This window comes from Scleropages formosus, chromosome 19 (genome assembly GCF_900964775.1).
Source record: "Scleropages formosus chromosome 19, fSclFor1.1, whole genome shotgun sequence".
Taxonomy (NCBI): Eukaryota; Metazoa; Chordata; class Actinopteri; order Osteoglossiformes; family Osteoglossidae; genus Scleropages; species Scleropages formosus.
This window is the reverse complement of record NC_041824.1, coordinates 18128966-18152549: the sequence shown is the minus strand read 5'-3', so window position 1 is coordinate 18152549 and position 23584 is coordinate 18128966. Positions and strand designations below refer to the sequence as shown.

General features: G+C 41.4%; 1 protein-coding gene across 2 annotated transcripts in view; it reads left to right on the top strand.

The window, feature by feature from the left end:
- The first annotated feature begins 162 nt into the window (after positions 1-162).
- The window catches only part of rapgef3 (Rap guanine nucleotide exchange factor (GEF) 3), a 32144-nt gene continuing 8722 nt past the window's right edge, over positions 163-23584 (top strand). The window contains exons 1-11 of one of the 2 annotated variants that reach the window (XM_018760696.2): positions 163-536; positions 4602-4687; positions 12603-12647; positions 18923-19029; positions 20617-20738; positions 20863-21040; positions 21291-21375; positions 21475-21535; positions 21755-21831; positions 22885-23031; positions 23137-23249. In XM_018760696.2, coding sequence (XP_018616212.1) covers positions 476-536; positions 4602-4687; positions 12603-12647; positions 18923-19029; positions 20617-20738; positions 20863-21040; positions 21291-21375; positions 21475-21535; positions 21755-21831; positions 22885-23031; positions 23137-23249 — 1082 coding nt within the window. In that variant the 5' untranslated portion in view covers positions 163-475. Of the gene's footprint in view, positions 537-4601; positions 4688-7751; positions 8000-12602; positions 12648-18922; positions 19030-20616; positions 20739-20862; positions 21041-21290; positions 21376-21474; positions 21536-21754; positions 21832-22884; positions 23032-23136; positions 23250-23584 lie in introns of those variants that run through there. The other variant, XM_018760697.2, reaches the window with a different exon arrangement.

Sequence of the window (23584 nt, the reverse complement as noted above, 5' to 3'; positions counted from 1 at the left end):
AGAAAAATGGGGCAGACTCTTAGTGAATTTCATGTCACTGTTATACTGTTTTTGTCTGTCACATAAAACCACATCCTTTTGTTTGTGATGGTTGTACTGCAGCGTTGGGTTTGAAGCTATGCGTTACGCATGTTTTTTGATTTGAGACGAGTCTCTGCTGGGGCCGTCCGATGTGACGCTGAGGAGCAACGGCTTGATCGCATTCACGTCAACTCAGATGCAAGAGCCTCCGCTCTGCGTTTCATCAGGGTTGTGTCGTAACAGCCTGGTTCCCTGCAAGAAGAACAGGCGTCTTGGTGTGGTCCTCGTTGGGGTCGCCTTCTGTCAGCTTGTCCTCCGTGCCACAGGATACAGGGAGCCTCCAATCAGCGACCAACAGGAAACCGGGGGGGGGGGGCATGGTGACACAGACACATGAAGAACCACACGCAGCTTCACCCAGAACTTTATAGGTGTCTGCCAAAGCCGGGAGAGAATGGAGGCGTACGGCGTGGTGAAAGACTCTGTACAGCAGATGAACAGCAGGACCAGTTCAGGTAGGTTCTCTCTTATTGGTTCACTTCTTCCTTTCATACACAGGCCCAACAGATGTGTTCATAGCTCTATACATGTGCTTTGCATTTGGTTCAAATGTTCTTTCATTAACTTTAAAGCAGTTATTTTATGTGAAATATAAGAATTTAGGAAATGTGAAAGGCTGATCAATTAGTAATTAGCAATTCTCTTTTATGCACACAGTACACACTTGCATTAGGTTCATAATAAACAAAGAAACAGGCCATTTTAATGCCGTTGCTTTCAGGAAAAGCATGTTACAACTTAAAGTAAATGGCAATGACAAGAAGCGACAGAGCTACAAAGAGAATGACAGTACCAAGGCAATGTACATAATTAAGTCAGTATAATCAGCGCTGTGTCATTCTGTAGTACCAGTTCAAAAGTGGCGCTCTAACCATGCTGCTATCACAGTTTCTCTGTGCATTTGTGAACCGTATAACAGTGCGTAATTTTTAGGTGTATACCTGCTCTTCTTAAGCAAATACCATGGTATTCACAGGATTGCCCTGTTAGTAAATCTATATAGTGTTGTGTTTATAACTAGAGGTGAATTCATATAAAATACAAGTGCTGACTTCCAATCCAAATAAGCAAAGGCTTGGAGAAAATACACCCACAGCTGCTATAGACTGTGTTATGTGCAAGTTCTGGGCTTTGGCCTGTAGAAAGTGTCTCTAGCGTTTTGATCGCAAGTGATACAATGAGTGTTTCTGTAAAATTCCTCAAACGCATTACCGTACTGAATCGCTTTAAATGGATTTCTGGTTGAAGAAATTCTTCAGACTAATGTGCTCTACCAACAGAAGTGTTGCTGCAGATGATCATAGGAACTCACAGATAAAGGTCTGACCATTTGATTGCACATCTACATACGAGCGGGCATGGGCAGTGTTATCATGTGTCTTTCAAAATAATGTTTTGCTACCAAAAAACAAGGATGCCCACTGGTCTGCACTGTGTAAACAGTCAGAGGTTAAGTAGGTGGGGCCTGCTCAGAAAGTCTTGACATGCTTCTCCATTGTTACCCTTGTTCACGCAGCTATAATTTATAGAGAGAGGGGAAGTACAGAATGACTCTGCCTGGATGAGATGGAGTGGAGTTCCTCAGGGGAGCTCTGAAAGAAATAGGGAGAAGGTCTCCTGTTGTTGTCTCTCTTTTTACCCTTTTGCACCCTCTCTTTAAACCTTGTTTAATTCTATTTCAGATGAATTCAACATTCCCTACATTATGTAAATATTGCAAAAAGTACCGTGGTTTAGGCCCATAATAAAAGGTTAATAATTAATGAACACAAATGTATTTTTAAAAAAAGTGTTTAGTCAGCAGAGGTTGACAAAAGTTTTGCAAGTCATCAGTGACTGTAGCCAGCTTTGACACAGGAAAATATCACTTACTGGTTTATCATGAGACCAGCTTTTTGTTTAACTGTGTTGGTAATGAAATCTTTCTGGAAATTGAGCATTACTTTTTAAAAATTTAATTTATATGTGGCCATTTGTAAAGTTTGTTCTTCTGTACATAGTATTTTTATTCTTTTCTCTTTCCTGTTTTTTTCCTCTGCTTTCTATGGCTTACCTACTCTCAAACATAAATTCAACTTACACTTCAACATTTCACATATCTCCCTTTCTGTAAACCATGGGGTCAGATTAATTAATCGTCTGATTTATCCCTTTCACTTCCCTTGTTCAATAGCTCTGAAAAATGGAGGAAGGAAAGAAAGAGTTACAAGGGAAGAGAACATGGACTGAGGGTGAAAAGGGAAATGGGGATCAGGGATTTGAGAAAGGACTGTATGTTGAAAGACAGAGACCTCTCTGCTCATATTTGTGTGTGTGTGTGTGTGTGTGTGTGTGTGTATGTGTGTGTGTGTATGTGTGTGTGTGTGTGTGTGTGTGTGTGTGTGTGTATTAGAGGGTGGTTAGTGTGTGACAGCAAAACAAAGGACAAGTACAGATGAACAACAAGGAAAACTGGCAGTGGTCACATCCCATATGGGTGGGGAAGCAGGAAGTCCACCTCCCTTCCCAAAGGAACTACGCATGCATAGAAATATACAGACACTCAAAACACTTCTAGTACACTTCGCATAGTAGATGCTGGCATAGGACATGGAATAAAATTAAATCCATTGTTTCAGATTTTAGAATTTAATTTATATTCCTCACAACTTCTGAAAACTGTGGCAGTGGAGCCAAATATTTGCAGTTTATAAATAACATCATGGTTGAAGTACACGTTGTTTAACCTATTCAATCATGGCTCTGTGATATTAGGAAATGAGAGCATTAAATGCTTGTACAAATAATATACAAATACAGTAAGTCTGGAAGAAAGAGAAGACCGCCGGAATGCTGATGCAGTACACAAAAGCTGCCACTTGGGGGCAATGTTTTCCTCTTTCAAGATATGCGGCATTTGTGTTTGTACGGTTGGTTTTGTTCTTCTTCCATGAACCTCTGGTGAGGTAAAGGAGAGAGTCACCTGACAGCTACTCAAGCAGCAGTGTAGCATTTATGTTCTGACACCATTTAATGTTGGAAAGGTTTTCTACCTGCAAATTTTAGCTATTGTTTTCGCATCAGAAGTCAAGTCTCAACACCATAGAATTATAAGGCAATTGTCACATTGAACGAGGAAAATTAAACACACAGACAACATATTTTGTTTGATCTCATATTCAGTTTTTAGCAAGAGGACAATTGTAGAGGTTGTTGCAAGGCCATACTGATATCTGATTTAGTCCAGCAATTACTTTCTTATCAAGAAAATAGAAAAATGGCACTGTTTACATTCCCCTAATAGTTCAAAAGCAGGGAAACAAGATTCCTTCTCTTTAAAGTTCTGAAACTGACATAACACAGCTCGTGTAAGGCATTCTACAGAAAGAGGCAGTGGGGCTCACATCATACCGTTGTTATGTGCAACTTTTTATCATACTCGGTATCTCCTGAGATGATCTATCTTGGACAGAGCACTGCAAGTCTCTGAAAGACACAGAGTAGAAGTGGTAAGATGCCGATGACTAGTCTAGGACAGTGGCTCTTTGAATGACTCATCTGCTTCCATTGGGCCTGTTACTGGTTTATGTGGGGCTTGCTTAGGTTGTTTGCTTTAAGGATGCATCTTTTGGTTTTTGGGTGATAGCTGTGTGTGTATTAGTGTCTGATTGTGTAGGGCTGCAGCATCAATTCTGTATTCAGAGGTATTTGTATAATGTATGTAGACAAAAAGTGGTACTGGATTAATTGACTATTTTGTGAATTCTTTGTCTACATCTGTCTGTCCATCTGTTGGTGTAATGCACTTTCGTTTGCTCTGAGTTGTACGTGGCTTTGGAGGAAAGTGTCCGCTAAATGAAAAGGTAAATACAAATGTAAATCTAAATTAAATACCTTGAATCAAAGCAAAAGGAAATGGAGAGCCGTGCATCAAAAAAAACATTAGGGACAACAATGTCGGAAGCAAGACAACAGACAGAGATAAGTATCTGCAAGGATCACATTGAATAAACAAGAAGGACCGAGCATTTGTGGAGCAAGGGTCACGATAAAACTGTGTTGAGACAAATAGAGAAACAATGGGAGGATGTCTTAAAGGTGAACTGAGCAGACTTAGGTTGGAGATGCAAAGACCAGCTAGTGAGAAAGAAGAAACTGTCTTAGAGTCTGGGGTGAGAGGGGCAGCGGGGGGTAGCAGGGGGTAGCAGGGGGTAGCAGGGGCAGGGCTGAAGCTCAGGAAGGGCTGTGTTCTTCAGAAACAATGGCTGCGACTTAAACACTAGTTATGTAACAGTGTGGCCCAAAGAATGACAAGCTGACAATATGAGCAGAATAAAGACAAGGGTCCAGGCTCAAATACCAATGTCTGCACCCTTTTGTCTTTTCATTGAACTCTTTTAGCCAGCTGCCTCCGGTTATGAAAATGGAGGGATGAGAATAAAAACATAATAATCTACGTTTTTATGTGTGCCTGTGCTGATGAACATGCTTCCAGGACACCATTATCTTATCCATCCCTTTCCTTTCTTTTCTTTTGTCAGTTACTTCACCGCCAATGTGCTCTCCAGAAACCCTCTGCAAATCCGCCCTTCCCACAGCCACAGAAGCGGCATTGGAAGACGAGGAAGTAAGTTTTCCATGCACTTGTTTTTCGACATTAAATCATCAATCACTGACAAACTATGAGGAAAAAAGATAGCAGTGGGGTCATTAAAAGTTTTAAGGGGAAAACGGAGAGGAGTTTGGGTAATGTGGGCATGATTAAATCATTTATTTTCCATATAAATGGTATTTTTTAAAGGCTATACCATTGATACATTTTATTGCTAAAAATGGTGGGTAGAATGTGTGAAAAGAGTCTTCCTCTTCGTACTGAGCATCACCCCCTGCTTTAGGTGCATTTACTTTCAGTCTGTTTTTGAATGTCTAGTCTTTGAGTGCATCTTTTATGAAGCTTTTCCCAGTTTTCCAGAACTCATAATAACTTGTGACATCTGGGTAACAAGCAGAAATGGCAAAAGAAGAAACTAGTGCAACCAAATCATCCAAATTATTCCACTGTATTTCACATTATTATATATTACATTGTAATGTAAAATAGTTTTAGTATCACTGTTTTCTCATCATTATTAAGCAAACAAGTTCAAAACTGCTGCCCTTTTACTAGTGGAGAGAAAGAGTGCAATCCTGATTATTTTGGACTCCTACTGGAAAAGTGATTTATGGGTACTGTAGTTTTTTATTTACTCATTTAGCTCATGCTTTTCTCCAAGCACATTACAGTGTTAGGTCTGCATACTAAGCTCTGTGTATTGATTTTTATGTCTGGGTAATTTTTACTCTAATTCAGGATAGATACCTTGATCATGGATATTGTTGCAGTAGGTGGGATATGCAAAACTTTCCTGAGGATAATATTTGTAACCAGTTACTGTGCACATGCAAGAGTACACAAAAATTTTAACATTGAGAATTGGTCCTGCCAAAACATTTCACTGCTTGGGCGCCCCATAATTAATCTCACTTGACTTCTTTTTTGCAACTCAAACTTGCTATCTGAGGCACCCACAGCAGCCTTTTCCTGGGTTTGGCAAATGCCTGGCACTAGGCTGATAAGAGTCTGTGCACAGGACAGAGGACTGATTCTCCAGAAGGGTTCAGCTAACCTGTTTAGCTTAAACTAACCAGAGTGGGCCAAGTGGTATATTTTCCATGACGCTGGGCAATACAGGGCCTTGTGCTAATCCACAAATCCACTCTGGGCAGCAGGTTGCATAACAGTTCAAAACATGGACTTGAAACCTGAAGGTTATTGTTTGAAGCCCCTCTTTTTTGCTACTGCTTCGATGTTCTGGAGTGAGATACTTATCACAAATTTTTCTAATAATGTAATGTGTATAGTATTATATACAGTGGGTCTCCTATTTACAATCTTTCGATTGGCAAACTTTTTGCCATCATGAACTTTTTTGAGAAGTGTTTAGTATTAAATTTTTTCACAACAGTGCTAGTATACAATTCAAATCGTGTGCCAAAGCTTCACCCAATTTACAGACAGATTGTGAATGCGAAAAATATGGGCTGCTTGAAGTCTTTTAACACGTGGCACTAGCTCTGGTTCTTTACATTCACATTTATTTATTTAGCAGATGCTTTTCTCCAAAGTGACTGCCAGTGAACTCTATGTAGTGTTATCAGCCCACGCCTTATTCACCAGGGTGACTTACACTGCTAAATACACTACTTACACTGGGACATTCATCCATACATCAGTGGAACACACTGATGTCACTCACACACCATGGGTGAACCTGAACAGCATTTCTTTGGACTGTGGGAGGAAACCGGAGCACCCAGAGGAAACCCACGCAGACACAGAGAGAACATGCAAACTCCACACAGACTGAGCAGGGATCGAACCCACGTCCTCTCGCACCATCCAGGTGCTATGAGACAACAGCACTATTCGCTGTGCCATCGGTTCTTTACTTTAGTTTCTTACATACAGCCTGTCACAAATTCCCACCCAGAGGACTTAGAATGTGCAGCCTGCTCAGTGGGAGGAGACGAGAGTGTCTGCTGCTCTGTTCCAATCCGAAAAGTCGTGTTGTCATGTTGCTGACATGACTTAGAGTAAATAAAAGTGCATTTCATCCACAGGGAGATGCACGTGCACACTCGCGATTTTCAGAGTACAGTCAGTTATTCCAACACCACCTTTTTTAGAGAACCACCACATTACACAAGTAGTTCCATATAAAATTAGAATAAAATAGAAATGTAAAACTGATGGTAAGCCTTTGGCTAACTCTTTGTCATATTCAACTAATGGACTTTTCAAGTAACAAATTAACTCTCTTGGTGCTGAATTAATTCATAAGTAGGGGACCCATTGTATGTATATAAATTTATAATAAAAACATTGCCTACCTTTTTTTTATTATTTTTATGCTCTGTAATTAATGATAGGTCACTTTCCCATGATCCTGCAGTTCACGAAGTTACTATCACTATGAAAGAATATCAATCGGCCGTATAATCAGAGAGGTATAATAATCTAACATGAATTGTGTTGTTTGGTATTGCTCTTACTGAAGTTAACACCAGCAAAAGAGCAACAAAGTTTAAATGGCAGGATTTAATTTCTGATTTGATTTTATACTCATAAACGCTCTTTGACTGTTCAACATTCTTGTGCATCCTACATTTAGCACTGTGAGCAAATGGTATAAAAAAGATGGAGCTATATTTTAATGAAGTTAGAGGATGAGGTAAATTCGCTGCACAGAACACGGTAATGATATACTGAAATATAATTGTTGATATACAGTTTGCCCTTCTCTATATGGGGGTGAATCCGTGTGAAGCTCATTGTCAATCTCTGCGTCTCCTTAGACAAAGGTGTGCGATGAATACAGGAGGATGATGATGATGATGATGGTGAAACACGTGGGTCGCCGCAGGCCCCGGCGGTACGAGTCAGGCGCGCGCTCTGGCCCAGTGGGCGGGGCGAGTGGGCAGGCGCTCGGCTGCGGCTACGATGAGACCGCGGGCGATGGGCTCAGAAGCGTTTCGACACGAATCCGCGCTGCGTTAAGCTTACTTCGGTTCGGTTCGGTTCGGCTCGGCTCGGCTCGGCTCGGCTCGGCTCGGTCTGTTCGAGGCTGCGGCGGGAATGCGAGCGCTGTACTCGGACGGAACGCCGCGTGCTGTTGTGGCGCGCGACGCGCTCTGAGCTGCGTTTGGCGTTTCGAGACGCGCTTTTTCTCTCTCCGACTCCGTCCGTCCGTCATGTCAGTGAGCAGAACTGATCAGTTTTTACTGATTTACTGATCTGGAGCAGGAAAAGATGCATCTGTTCAGGAGTTACAATTACCGCGTCTTTCCAGAGCGCTGCTCGGTGGACACAACATCATCATGCATTCGGGGCATCAGCTGGGTATGTTCTTTTATTATGATAATAACTAAGTGTTAGGACACTAGTAGTAACTATTAATTATTGTTGATGTTATAGCACACAAGAAGTAGCCTACCCTGGTAACCTAGATCGCGTTGGACCCGATGCCATGGTGTAAATGACCGAAAAGGAATAATATCAGTGTGAAGAAATGCAGTGCGGCGACACATTCATACTGATAGAGGCGGCGGGTCATTCTGTAGTGTCACTGTGTGCGGAGTGTCACTTAGATCAGTGTGGAAATGTTTTTTCCACAGGCAGTGAGTGGGCATACTTCTGAGAACAGTTGATGTTGCAGCCAAAAGCACAAAATAAACTTCTCAAACAGGAACTTAAACTAAGTCGCATCCGTCCGCACTGTTCAATATTTGTCCGCACTTTTTCCTGGTTTCCGTTAGTATTATGCCAAATTCCCGATGTTTTAAGAGGAAGTCTTTCTCTTGTTTATCCCTAATACACCTTTGAGTAACATCTGCAGTAAGTGATGACAAATCTGTGCAGAGTGGAAAATACAGAAGTAAATTCAGCTACTGTGGTAATTGAAATGGTACAATTTTCAGCAGTGGAAAGGACATCTGACTGCAAATGGTGTGGTAAAAATGGTCTTGAGCTTTACCTCCAGGCTGGGGGTGTGAAGGAGGGGATGGATCACTAAATGGAGTCAGAAATCAACCACATCCTGTGTCTTCATGGACACAGCAGAATTTAAGACTGATCTATTGTGTTTCTGTGGGTGTGGAAGGCACAAAGTCACATTAGGGAGCCTTTATTTCTAATTAAGTCTGCAGTTATTAATAGCACATTGTTTGTCCGAAGTAAGGAGGGAACCACTAGCTTATTTGCTCTGCAACGCAAAACGCTGTGACTTTTTTCTCTCTGTGGCAGAAGAGCTCATGAAGCTACCTTTAGAAGAGGGAAAAAACTGAAGTTCATTGCCAGCACATACATTAAAATGTAACTTGTAACTAACAGGAAATCATCTAAATACCATTTACAGAAATGTGTCCGGAACGATATAACACAGCATGCAGGTAGCCTTGGCAGCCAGCAAGGGGACAGAAGGAAATTCAGAATTTCAGCATTTCATTGCATTTCTTTTTCATACTTCGAGCAGAACTCATCCTTGTAATGCAAGAACCCACCTAATCTAATCAACTACATGGTTCCTCTGCCTGAAAATGTTTGTACATAATATGTATGTAAATGTGTATAAACTATTAATGAAAGTTGTAACATAATTAACCACTCTTGTTTTATGGACCTGACACTTTGTCATACTGTCCATTGAGACACTTTGACAAAGATCACATCAATATGTCCAGTTGCGTATTTTGGTGGAATGGTCTGTGTCAACTGTGGAACACAATTATAAATAGAACTGTGTCATTCAGGACTTGCAGCTTTAGGTGATAGACAGGATCTGAAAGGTGCTTTATGTTGAGCAGTTGCACTTTTACATGCATTCCAGTAGTCCACTTAAACTAAGGTATTGCTCCTGATGAGCTGTTTTCACTGCCCTGTTCACTGTTTACTCAGGAGCAATCCATGTTGGAGACTGTTGGAAAGAATTTGCTTCAATAGGAACCTCTGGCTGAACTCAACTGCACACTGAACATTTGGCCTGTCTAAAGGGTCATGCAACTTTGCATGTATTGCAAAGCCTTTGACGCTGGCACAGCTTTCTGAGTACCTGCAGTGATGCCCTCCACAGTGCCTGCAAACTTGCAACTATTAAGTGTTCTGTACTACGAATATGATTATTAGTTAATGTGTTGTTGCTGTGCAATATAGTGGTGTGATTTTTAAGGTCCATGAACAAACTGATATCCATTAAGATGGTTGTGAAACAGGAGGGGGTGCGGTGGCGCAGTGGGTTGGACTGCAGTCCTGCTCTCCGGTGGGTCTGGGGTTCGAGTCCCGCTTGGGGTGCCTTGCGACGGACTGGCGTCCCGTCCTGGGTGTGTCCCCTGCCCCTCTGGCCTTACGCCCTGTGTTACCGGGTAGGCTCCGGTTCCCCCGTGACCCCGTATGGGATGAGCGGTTCTGAAAATGTGTGTGTGTGTGTGTGGTTGTGAAACACATTGTCCATTCTGGGAGCAGAGAGATGAATTTTAGTTCTTTCTTTTGCTTTAAGATCAAATACTTCCACCAGTCACATGCTTATTGGTGTGCATACTGTACCTGGTGCTGACTTCTACAGAATAAACAGGGCTAAACACTTAACATCCGCGTGAATCCCAGGGATCCAATGAAGATACAAGAAGGGGACGTGGATAAGTAAGGGCATGTGTCTCAAACACTTTTAGCTTGTTTCTTTTCCGTGTGCTGTTCGTCTCACAGAATCTCACGTGGTCCTCATTAGTGGAGGCAATGAATGTGCCAGGGAAGATGCCATGTCATTGGTTGGGGTGCACTTGTCCAAGCGAAAAATAATGTGGTCAACAGGAACACATGAGACAATACTTCTCTGGGAAGTAAAAGGGTTTTTTTTTTATTGCTGGCAACTGACAATCTAGGGCAATGTCCCTGTGGGACAGCATGTGATAGAGCCGTTTGCGTGTCTGCCCCAGCATGGTTTACTCAGTCAACAGAGAAAAAGGGTGGGGAGACTACTCTGCAACTGGGAGAAAGTAACTGCAGAGTGTAGTGTGCAGGTAAGACCACTGCAAAGACCATTGAGCACATACTCGGTAAACTCTTACCTGACATTCTTGTCACTCCTGTTTTTTCTCATGTGTTTTTGTTACTCCAAATCTGGAACTGACAGATAAGGCTACACTTTAACTTAATGTCTGAACTTGGAAAGTTCATGCTGAGCCAAAGTGAACCTCTCTGTGTATTGTCCTTCTGAGTTTTACTCAGACTGTGCAACATCAAAGCTTAGATCTAATTAAATACTTCTTGCTGGTTATAGTTTTGAACCGGTATGGTTTAAATTTCAAACTCTAACCAAACTTGAACCACAATCACCACTTCTCAGTTATGTCCCTTGTTATATGCATCTGGTTAGTTTTAAGCCATAAATCATATTACTTATGTTTTGTCCAGCCTACTCATTTATTGTATATAAGCATTTTAACTGAATCAGCTCAGTTTAAGTTCCAGGATTCAATGGCATGGTACTACCCAGCAGACTTCTTTTCTGCTGTCAACTTTACCAGTTTTGAATGAGGGATGTTGTTTGACATTTTAAGGCAGATTGCTCCGTTGAAGAACAGTGCTGGTATCCATGCTTCATAAAAGTTGAGTTATACAACTGCAGACACAAAGAAAAACAACAGGGAGATCGTGCTGTTGGATTGTGCTCAGTTTGAATTAAGAAGAGGTTGTTCTCACAGTACATTTGGTGATTATGTCCCATAACAGTGGGGGTGCGGTGGCGCAGTGGGTTGGACCGCAGTCCTGCTCTTCGGTGGGTCTGGGGTTCAAGTCCTGCTTGGGGTGCCTTGCGGCAGACTGGCGTCCTGTCCTGGGTGTGTCCCCTTCCCCCTCCGGCCTTACGCCCTGTGTTGCCGGGTAGGCTCCGGTTCCCCGTGACCCCGTAAGGGACGAGCGGTTCTGAAAATGTGTGTGTGTGTGTGTGTGTCCCATAACAAGGCCAGGCTTCAAAACAGACCAATAAGTGGCTGTAGAGGAATTTTAATGTTCTTTCTTTCTGTAACCTCTGCTTACAAAGAAACTGATGGATGACTGACATTTGATTTGTTCTGACTGTCCAGTCATTCATGTTTGCATCTTATCACTCTGACAAAAATAGCAAGATCACTTGAACAACCTCCGCTATAATTAGTGTCAGTGAGCTTGAATGGATCAGAAATATTGATGAACAGCCCAGAAAATCAGCATGTTCATTCAACCCAGTTTGAATAATGGGAGAATGGAAAAGAGCTGTGCTATATCCACAACTATTTTTGCATTGGAACATAACCAGTTTGATGGGTGATACAGCATTAATCACCGTTCTTATCATTGGAGCATGTGAGGAATGATAAGCATTTCAATGTTGTATTTTGCCTGACAAGCAAGCTTGTAGCAGACGTACCCACGTCTGTGGAAAGGGAAACTCTTCTGAGGATTTGAATTCCAACAGGGTAGTATTTAACGTAATATGTAAGAATCCCGTATGCTGAATGGAAAAATCAGAGAATGAGAATGGCCCGGAAGTGAACGTGATAGTACTTCTGTGCTATGGAATGATATTCTAATGACACAGAATGTCTTAAAATAACCTTAAAACATGATGGTCAGCACATTCATTCCACTGGTTCTGTATTCTCAACTTTCAGAGCCAGTTTAGCCTGTTCAGACAAATGCCCTGGAGACAAATGTTCACAGGATTTCAGGCATAGCATGATTCAAAGGATGTATCAATGAAACAAAATATGCTGTGAAGAAAGGAGTGAGATTGCAGGTGTAAAGGCAGAAAGTGCAAGGTGCCAACCCCCAAAGCAAAGTGTGAGTCACAGAACTCGAATGAGTGCTAATTGTCACACTACAGGGTAGAAGAGTTTGGTTATGGCCCACTGTGTAAAAATAGTTACTTTGCTCATTTGTAAATCTCTTCCTCTCTGGTCTCTGCCTGCAGACACCACTGCCAGAGACCTTGGAGACCCAGGACACCATGAAGCAGGTATGTCATCCCCGTACCCTCCTCATTCTAGTGTTCCTACACATGATTCAGCTGTTAGAATCCAACTGATTTCCTGCCAGTTCTTGACTCAGTGCTACTCAGCCCCCAGGCAGAACCAACATGATAGTAGTTAGGCTCAGTATACAAATCATAAGTTCATTCCTTTATTCATCCATTAATTCATTATTGATAACTCCTTGACCTAAAATAGGATCACAGTGACACGGAGCTCATCTTGGAAGCTCAGGACAAGACATAGTTACACCCTGGATGAAGGACAAGTCCCTCACCTACATCACCTTTCATACAAACTACATAACCTAAGTCCGGAATTCTACACGCATGTTGTGTTCCTACTTCATCCATTCCCTCCTTAAAATGTGTCAACTTTAAAAGAACCGGAATTCATAATGGGGGGGCGGGGAGTGTACATTGAAAGGAAACGCAAAGTGATTTGTGTTCGAAAAGAGGCCAGAGTCGAGGGTTTTTACTGGGTCTTCTGATGGCCTGGATGACTACGCTGACAGGGGAAGAGACGTTTAAGTGCTTATTCTGATGGCACTCATGTTGTGGTAGTGCCTGTGTTTATGCAGTCAACTGAATAAAATTGTTTCTACAAACACTTGCATGAAGTGTGATGGTGCAACATAATGGATTCCTAAAGAATGGGGGCAGCTGTTAGCATAGTGGTTAGAGCTAGTGCCTTTGGATCCAAAGTTCGATCTCCACTTCCAGCTGTAGTACCCTCGAGCAAGGCACTTACCCTATGTTGCTCCAGTAAAATTACCCAGCTATCTAAATGGGTAAATAATTGTAACTTTAACATTGTAAGTCTCTTTGGAGAAAAGTGTCAGCTAAATGAATAAATGTATGAATAAAGCCCATTCTTTAGGTGATGGAATGCTGAAAAGAGAAAAATCTTTAATTTTCTTGATCCCATGTCAGGCCTGGGGTGCTGTAGGATGTTAGTGATAGTTGACAGTATGGCTTCTGTGTCATATGATGCTGATCAGCATTCCTTTTGTTACCATGTGAAGAAACATGCATAAGAGTCCATTTTTAAAAATCTTACGTGGCAAAATTTGTACATGTGACGTAGGGTTATTCTTAGAATGCCTTTTTTTTTTTTTCACCTCTTCGAAAGTCGGTATTACCAGTAGTACTTAACAGAAGCGTGCCCAGGCATGTTTGATCTTCATGACTCAGATTTCTGTTTTTAAGGGTTAGAACAGAAATGAAAGGCAGCTCACATAAATTGATACTGGTTTCCCACAGTTCTGAGGAAAAGGAAGGCTGTTCCAGATTCATTCTACCTCCCTGCCCTCAAGCTGATTTTAATTTTTTAATCATTTGTGTACAATCCTCTGCTCAGTGCCAGAGTTGTCATGCTTCCCTCTTTTGTAACTGCTGTCCCACTTATATCCCCTACTGCTGCTGTGGCATGTCTTTAAAAGCAAATTCCTCACCAGGAACGCAGGGTACTCAGGAGTACAAAAGGCAGCCCAGTGTCCTCCACTGAAATGCCCTCTACTGTGCCACTCTGCCACTTTATCTCTGCTGGTTCAACAGTCACCCTGAAGGAAAAAACTTTGCCTCGATAAGAAGAGCCAGGGTTAAAAAGCAGGCTGGGCTCAGTTGGGACTCTGTGGCCCACACAGTTGGAATCCTGAGTAACACAACCAAAACCCACATGCATAGAAGCCATGCATGGACCCACACGTGTACCCACATATGTGCGTGATGTCACCAAGGTGCATGCTAGGATGCAAAGCAGTTCTGCCAAAGAACCAAGCTCTTGTTTTTTAAGGGGTGATAAAGATGACTATTTAAAAAGGTAGTTTTAATAGTATAAATAGTGGGATGAGAAGGGAAAAGAAAAAAGGGAAGAAAATAAACAGCCTCTGCTTTAATCTTGATATTGTGTGCAATGGGAACAGACAGGGAGGCTACTGAGGGAGTATATTTAATTTGCTTCCAGTTGGCTTTGGAATGCACTTAACTTCTCAAGTGTTTTGTTTTCTGCTTGCTGGTGTGTTTTTTGGAAGGAGCAGACAAAAAAAGTGCAGGCCTGCCTGGATAAAGGAAGCTAAAGTGGCCACACAACAGGATCTTTCAACAAGCAGATATCACCAGTTCAGCAAGTGTTGAACAAGGCCTATGTGATAACATCCAATGTGTTTCACGAAGGATTACCATTTATCTTTTAATTTTTCTGGAGTAAACTACCACAACAAACAGGGTTGTATATTGGGCGAATTTCCTAACATGGCATTAGTGTGTGTGTGCGCACGTGCGTGCAGTTGCCCTGCAAGGGACTGGTGTGCCACTCAGAAAATACCCTGCAGCATGCCATATGTTTTCAGTATGGGTTCTGGACCACTGCAACCCTGCATTGGAAAATAGATTGATTATGGATATGTTCTATATCAGGCAAATCATTATATTTTGATGGTTTGTCTATACATATGTCATTTAATAGATGGCACTGGTAGCTATCAGCACTTTTTTCATAGTTTTTGTTGTTGAAAAGGCAAAAAAATATTTGGCTGCTGCTCTGGGCCTGTATTTTAGTGTATTGTTTAGCAAATTTCATCTTTGTTGTGTGTCTATCTGAATATTTGTGTAGGAACATTTCTTCTTTCAGAGGTTTTACGATGGAGATGTGGTCAATTCTGTTCATTTAATTGCTTCATGGCATGACACAGAGGAATTGCTGAGGTCTGTTCTTGTGCGTGGAGAAACAGGCAAACTAGTTAAGACTCTAGATTAGTTCCAAACAACAGCCACAACAGAGTTGTGCTGACTTTTCAGTGTGCTGAGTAGTCATTTATGTTAAGCTTTAAAACAGTTGCCTTGAGGAGGAAATATGAAATATGTAAGAAGATGAGAACAGAGAGTTGATTGTATCTCTGTATACTACCATGTTTTTTTTTTTTTTTTACACTCTATTTAGTGGCGTAACAACAGCAGATGCTTGTATCCGAAGACTATAAATTTATAAAATCTTGTAAAAGGGTGTTTCCCATGTGACTTAATAGATAATAAAATGTTATTGTCTTTATAGTTTGGCCAAAGCAATCCATTTGCTTGATGTGGATGAACCCGCTTATTGCATAAATGTTTATTTTCCGTGGGAAGGTTATTTTAGAGGAAGCATCATCTCTTGAAACCTGTCTGTTTCCAGCCAAAATGCCAAGTGGCAAAGAAACATGAGGAACCCACAGCTCTGATGGCCTGTCTTGGTCGCTGTTGACACCTTATATACAGTGGAGTGTGTCAGTAGGGGTGGAAAAAGCCCACCAGTGTCACCTAAGTATCAAAAGTGGCTGGAACTACCCCCGGTAGAAACTCCGCCTAGTTGTTTCCGTGGTCAGTGGTGTTGCATGTAAACACGCTCAGGTAATTCAGACTCATGCTCCTTCACAAAAAAAAAAAATCACACCCAAAACCTAAATTGAGTAGTTAACATTTGGCAAAGACTAGAAAAGCCTTACAGAAAATCCATGTGAAAAGCTCAGATTAATGGGGTTACACCCTGTACGATGCTGCCGCTGCCTTCAGAGAAGGCCATTGTTTCAGCACACAATAACCCATTAAGTACTTGTTCAAACAGTAGGGCAGATTAATGGCTTTTGGTGGGCAGAAAAATGAACAGCTACTGCATGTGTGGGACACGAAGAAGCCCTGTGCTCTGGCACTGACATAGGGCGTCAGTGGGGAGTCCATTGCTTTGTAACCCTGGGCAATCCAAACAGTCACCTGACCTCATGTTTTGACCTCCTAGGCCAAACTGACAAGGGAACAGTTTCTGTCAAGTCTAAATTGTGGACTGTAAGTTTTTGTTGCTGTGACTGCCCCTGTGCCCGTCTCTGGATTCTGGGTGTTGTGGCTGTACGGCTCTAAGATAGGATTACTCCTGGATTTCTGCCTCCATGTCTCCACTTGGCTGCTTAACAGAAGACCAACTTGGGATAGGTGCTGATCTGGAGACTGCATTTGTTCCATACCAGAATGTTTTGTGTGAGCATGGGGCAATTTTTCATGGCCAGGCATTCAGGCTGTGTGCCACCAGTTCCTCTGTGACTACCAGGGATTGAGCAGGTTCTCCTGAGAAAACCTCACACTGTTCCCATGGGGAGTATAGAAATATCTTTGACCTTGGGTTAGAAGACTGTGTGGCCTTGAGGGGCAGGGGGTTGACAGCCAATATACTGCTGGGTGGATTGGAGATGTAGTGACAGCATCTGGGCATGTTGAATGGTACACGTGGCGACCCCTCCAACTTCTGACGTCAGTTTATGACGGCATTTCATTCAAAATGGGCATATGACACAAACTGCATGAGACTATTGATTGCAGAAGCATACAGGCTGAGGACCACAGAGTTGTGAGAATTTCACAGACACTTTCCTTTCCCAAGGAGAACACTGAATGCCAAGTTAGACCAGAAGTTTTACAATGGTGACTCACAAATTGGCCCTGTGTGAGACTGTGTAATGGGTTCCAGTTCTCTCCAGGATACACCATGCCTTGCGCTCCACCTTTTCAGTGTCCTACTCTGCATTACTGCAGCCCTGAACTGATTACTGAAGAGATAAGATCTGAAACTGATGTGATCACTTTAATATCAAAAGCAGGTATTAAAAAAGTCAGTGTTGTAGTTTTAGCTGATCAAGCAAAGGATAACTTGGAGACTGAGTGCAGTATAATAGCTCGTTCATTCAGAATATCATTATACTTTAATCCGTTTAAATGGTTTCTAGCAACTATTCTATTTGTCATTGAAATGTGTGTTTGCTTTTCAGTAGCTTCTTCGGATGGTGATGATATTTTTCGGGGCTTTAACTCACAACCATAGAATGATATCATTTTTTGGGAGGACACGTGCAAGATGCTAGTTCCTTGTTGCTTGTTATCCCTTCCTTGGAGATCTACAAAAATGTATGTGGAAAAGGTTTTAAAGGGATGAAATTGTTACTCATCAAACCTTTACCCTGCTATAAACACATTTTCATATTTCCACAGCAACAAAAAGGGAAAGATATTATTTTGGGGTACTACAACAGTGGAGGCAGTGCTTAACTGCTGTGCTGTCTGCTCCCCATCACACACTTTCATATACAGATATGGAATATGAGCGTTTTCCTTCCTTTTTATTGTGCACTTTCACAAGGAGCAAAGTGGCTTGTCTCTCTCCTCTGAAATGTTAACACACACTCAATGGTTATGTCGAACGTGCACATAAGATTTCTCCCCCCCCACCCCAAAGACATTTGAAATTGTTTTCCACACGAGAGAACAGGTTATCTTGGGATGTGATGGCTGTTTCCATTTCCAGTGGTTTGCAAGGGGAAACCGTTTATGGAAACATGTTTCAAATAGGAAGTAGGTTTTTCAGTTGTTGTTGTTATTGTTCCAGTGTGACTCTCAAGGCTAACACCCTGGACAAACACCAGCACAAAGGAGACCAGAAAACAATTATGAGAATGACTCAAGAAGTTACAAGATATGTAGCATGGAAACTTATAGGAATAAAATAAAGATTGAGAGAATGGAAGAGATTGTTGGTTGATTTATTATCAGCAAGCACATTTATTCAAAAGTGTGTTTGAGAGGGAGCAAAGGAAAAGGTGAGAGGTGTATGTCAGAGTCCATGAGAGTAGCAGGAAAAGACACAGGGAGGGACTCCACTAGAGAGAGAAGGGGTCTGTGATGGAAGCTGAGCACCTGGCACCTCTACAGCTGTGGTACATCCTCGACAGGGAACTGCGACGTGGTACAAGCCGATACTTTCTCACCAGCCCACAGCACACACGGAGGCGGCTGCCACTCGGTGCGTCACTCACGCAACTGACGACATCGCGCGGCCCTCGGTTCACCCTTTCCTTGTGGCAAACTTACTGAGTTCTAAAATTCTGAAGTTCTAACATTGTATCATTCTTTCTCTTTCCTTAAGAGCAGCTGCTCCATTTCAGAATAGCTGTTACAATTACTGTATATATTACGTTAAACAGTGATTGTTACATTCCTTTATCAAATGCATTTAAAGCAACTTATAGGGATATCCTTTTATATAGTTGGACATTTTTACTGGACTAATTCAGGTTAAAGAAGAGAGTACAGTCGGACCCCAGATGGGAATTGAACAAACTTCACGGTGCCAGTTCATATCTTCATTGACTGCATCACTCATCTTGTATGATGAAACTTTAAAATGATGACCCTCTGTGTTTTTGGGCTGTATATGTGAGTGCCTCTACCTCTGTCTTTCACAGTTCCTTTTTGATCGTATACTGAAAGCAGCACGGTCAGTGTATAACGCCTTGATTGATCGCAGCCCTGGACTGATCAGAGACAGGAAATACCATCTAAAGAATTACAGGTATTTTAGCAGGCATCTGGAGTTTATCATGGTATCTTTAATTCCATCTAACGGTCATATATTATGTGTCTTGTTCGTAACTGTTCATGAAAGCCTAAATGTTTAATTCTTAAGTTCTAGCCTTACACTGTTCTTTATCAAATGGTGGACATTGGTCAATGACATGCAATTAGTGGCAATAAAGCAGTCATCGAAAAAGAGTAAAATTGCCATTACCCTGAGTGAGCTTGGCATTTATACAGTACACTTTTTACAGGGGAAATCTTCACATTTCATCAAAGTCCCAGGTACACTCAGTGGATTCAGGGCTTGTTTGTTGAGAGAGTCTTAAATACAAATAAGATTTTGTGTGTCTTTAACCATGTGTCCTGTGTACTGACTCACTGTAACACTCGTAAGAGACAATCCCCCTATCATGAGATGCAGATCATCAGTGAAGATAATATTGTAAAATCCTCTGTCAGTATTGCCATAGAATGGATAGACCCAGGAGGACTCAGGTCACATTTAGCTAATGTGTCCCAGCCTCGTCATATTACCACCTGAACCACCGGAAAATTCAGTTATAAATCAACCAAACTACTTCAAGGGTACTGAACACGAACATATATGTGGAACAGTGAAGGCTGACTCTTCAGTTGTAACTCTGTGAGCTGCAGCTCTTTATGGAGGACATACCATTGTCTGTGACATTGTCCAGATACACCCATGACCCTCTTGTAAACCCTTAGCAATGTCTTTGTTCTTCTCTGAATGCTGAAGTGATTGCCAAGCATGCACTGAACATCCAATTATGATAGTCACTCAGGTCTCATCCTGAGGTCCTACTAGCACTTAACCCTTTTCCAGTCACAGATGGCAATCCAAAAACCCTATATATTTATTAGAAATAAATGTATTTATTTATTAATCTTTGTTATTAGTGTTATTGTTAATAACCTTGAAATAATGGTATTAACAGTAGGTATGAATTCTTAACAGATTGTTCATACTGCTAGTACAGGGCAGACATCTTACACCCCCTGAAAGCATTGCCTGGAAGGCCTTCTACTTTGGCTTTAACAGCTTCCACAATGCTTGCACTATGGGAGGTATCAACTGAGATGTACGTCACTTTGAGGAAAAGCATCGGCTAAATGAATAAATGTAACTGCCCTAAAATCACAGTAAACCCTTATAAAAACTGCTTGCTAAACCTGCTACCATTTAAGACAGGTGAAAGGAAACTGACTGGCAAGCTTATGATTATATTTTCCCATAAGGTGTGTGTGTGTGTGTGTGTGTGTGTGTGTGTGTGTGTATATATATATATATATATATATATATAAAACAAGTCATATGCCATTTTAAACTTTATACTCTGTCAGTGTCCCAGATCTGATGTAAGTTGCAACTGTAGCTATTATAAATTCAAAGTTTGTTAAAATATATCTCCATTGTGTTCCTCGGTCATTTCCCCGGAGTTAGTCCATCTGCATATTAACCTTTGGCAGTCTGTCACCCCTCTCTCAAATATATGTGCCTTATCCAGCCATGAGCTCATTTGCATCGACTAGTTTCATGTGCAGTATTTGACTTTGTTCACAGGCAGTGTGTCACAGGAAAGGAACTTGTTGATTGGCTTTTGAAGCTGAACTGCTGCGTTCAGTCACGGAGCCAGGCAGTGGGCCTTTGGCAGGTGTTGATGGATGAAAAAATTCTTGTTCATGGTAAGGACACCATGTTTTCAGGTTGTTATGCCATTGTCCCAGTAGGTTATTTACAAGTAAATCAGCTCAAGCTGTCAGGCTAGATTTTAACATATTTGTAACACAACCTCTGATTTCAATCTAGTGAAGCACGAGTTGAACTTCCAAGACAGAGAATACCAGTTCTACCGATTCCTTGATGTGGAGCTTGGCCTGAATCGCATGAATAATGAGAAGGACTCAGAGGAGGAACTTCAAGAGAGCCTGTTGCTGTTGGGCCAGTTGGGCCCTGATGCCCTCCTCAACATGATACTACGCAAATGGTGAGAAGCGTTATCAGCCAGTGCAACCTTCCATAATCTTTAGGGGTGCTATGATTTGGACTGTCCATACATACAACTTGAAAACTAAAATGGGTAAAACATATTCCTCATTTGGCTGAGTAGCACCTGTGTAACATTTCCAGATCGAGGTAAACCTGTGAGAAGCGTGTTGTGTTATAAATGGCTGAAGCTATCGGCAGGTACCATGTGTGAGGTAGTCTTCCTATGTCCTGTCATTTTCTCCCTGCAGCCCTAGCCAGAGAACTGCTGAGGATGTGGAAGTGATTTATGAGGAGTTGCTTCATATCAAGGCAGTTGCACATCTGTCCAGCTCTGTAAGTTCCCCTGTCCAAAGAGCAGCCTTGTTCTTCCAAGTCTCAAACTGTACCTGCTTGCTGAAGTAGTCTTTTTTTTTTTTTTTTTTTAATCCAAAGGTGAGGAAAGAATTGGCAGCTGTATTGGTGTTTGAATCCCATGCCAAAGCGGGAACCGTCTGTGAGTGGGATGAAAATAACAGTTTTGTTCATAAGTGAGGGAACATAACAGTCAGGTTGTCCAACTTCTTGTTCCTGTTGTGTGTGCTACAGTTATCTGCTTTAATCTGTCCAAGCTGAAGTATGAGTAGAATGAAGTGATACTGAAAATGAATTTTGGTCATCTTTTATGATTTTGAATGTTCCAAATTCCTTACTGCTGGCTGGTCTGTGGTTGCAGTGTTCAGCCAAGGAGACAAGGGGACTTCCTGGTATATTATCTGGAAGGGCTCTGTCAACGTAGTCACACATGGGAAGGTAAGTGGCCCACTACAGACCGAGTGCTCTTTAAGACTCACAGAAGTAAAGCGTTCCTCAAGAACAATGTACACATATACCTAGGTTTCCAAATCTAATATGTTCATGAAAATCTGTCCATAAGATGAATGTTTGGATATTAAAGAGCCTTTTCCCAGTGCTACTTATGAAAAAAAATTTAAATCCATTCCAAGACCAACAAAAATGACGCACAACAAATATAAACATTTGTAATGTTGTTCTAAGCTTCAGAAAGAATGTGCTCCTTATGAAACTAGCTTCCCCTGTTATCAAAGTACTACTATTAGAGTAGTTTGATGCGAGTGTTATTAATGTTCTATGAATGAAGTGCACATTTCATGACAATTTCCAGTTACACTGAAAAACTAGTGCAAGAATGATTAATAGCTTAGTTTTTAAGGAAAATATATATGTAGTAATGTATGTAATTATAATATCAAAGTTGAAAAACAAATTCCATACATCACAGAATTTAACACAATAGAAAATAAATTGGCTGCTTGATTCTACAGCCCTTTTTATGGTAATTTCCACATCTTTTTCAGTTACCTATTTATAGTTAAATCATGCACAGTTAGTTACATTTTCAATTTAAATGTTACTATCCTAAGGTTCTTCCTTTGTGCTTATGATGAGACAAAAATAAACAGGTAAAACACCACAGTTAATGATACATGATTACAGATGTTTCACCCAAGATTTGTTGATGTAACAAAAGTTTGGATAATTGAGTATATAGTTCTCATACAGGGGTTAGCAGTTCAAATTCTTCAATGTCCTTTAAGTGAGTTTCTGTACAAATATGGCTGTGTGTGCTGAATACGTTATACATATACTGAAAGAGATGACTAATTGATGATACATGGAGTAATGAATTTCTGTAAATTGTAAAGCAGCAGAAAGTCACATTTTACATTGTTTGCCTGAAGCAGTTTTATGTGAATACTTTATTGCATACTGCTTTATGTGCATAGTTTTTGGATTTCCTATTCACCTGCATTCCTCTGACCTTATGGATGCTTTACCATATAGGGTCTAGTGACCACATTGCATGAAGGTGACGATTTTGGACAACTGGCCCTGGTGAATGATGCACCCCGAGCTGCCACTATCATTCTGCGGGAGGACAACTGCCATTTCCTGCGCGTGGACAAGCAAGACTTCATACACATTCTCAAGGTCTGCACAGTCTGGTGTCTTTGACATTTTATTTCATTCTGTTATGTATTTTGGAAACTGCTTCCTTCAAATGATTTAATACATGTCACTGTGATTGTGTTCCAGGATGTTGAGGCTAATACGGTGCGCCTTGAGGAACACGGGAGGGTTGTGCTGGTGCTGGAGAAGAGTTGTAGAAATGAATCAGCCAGTCAAGGATCATCAGGAAACGGCAATAAGTAAAGACACACCCATTACTACCTGACAAAGCAACCCATTCATTAACACGTATGAAGGAAACAGCTGTGCAGACAAATTTATATGTCGCCTGTCAGCAAACTACTAAGCATTGTACTTGTAGATTGTAAGAGCTCTACTCAGAACTGCTTAATCTCTTGTAAGGCATAGGCAGTGAACCGCAGACTTAAACCTTGAGTTACCACAGTGGTATTATACAGGCGCCTCTACAGCTTGTTTGTACAGGCATAAGTAATGTTTGCTGGGCTGCATATGTGGAGCTATATACCAGAAATATGTCTTATGCTATTATGTACAACATACCATACATTCTTTG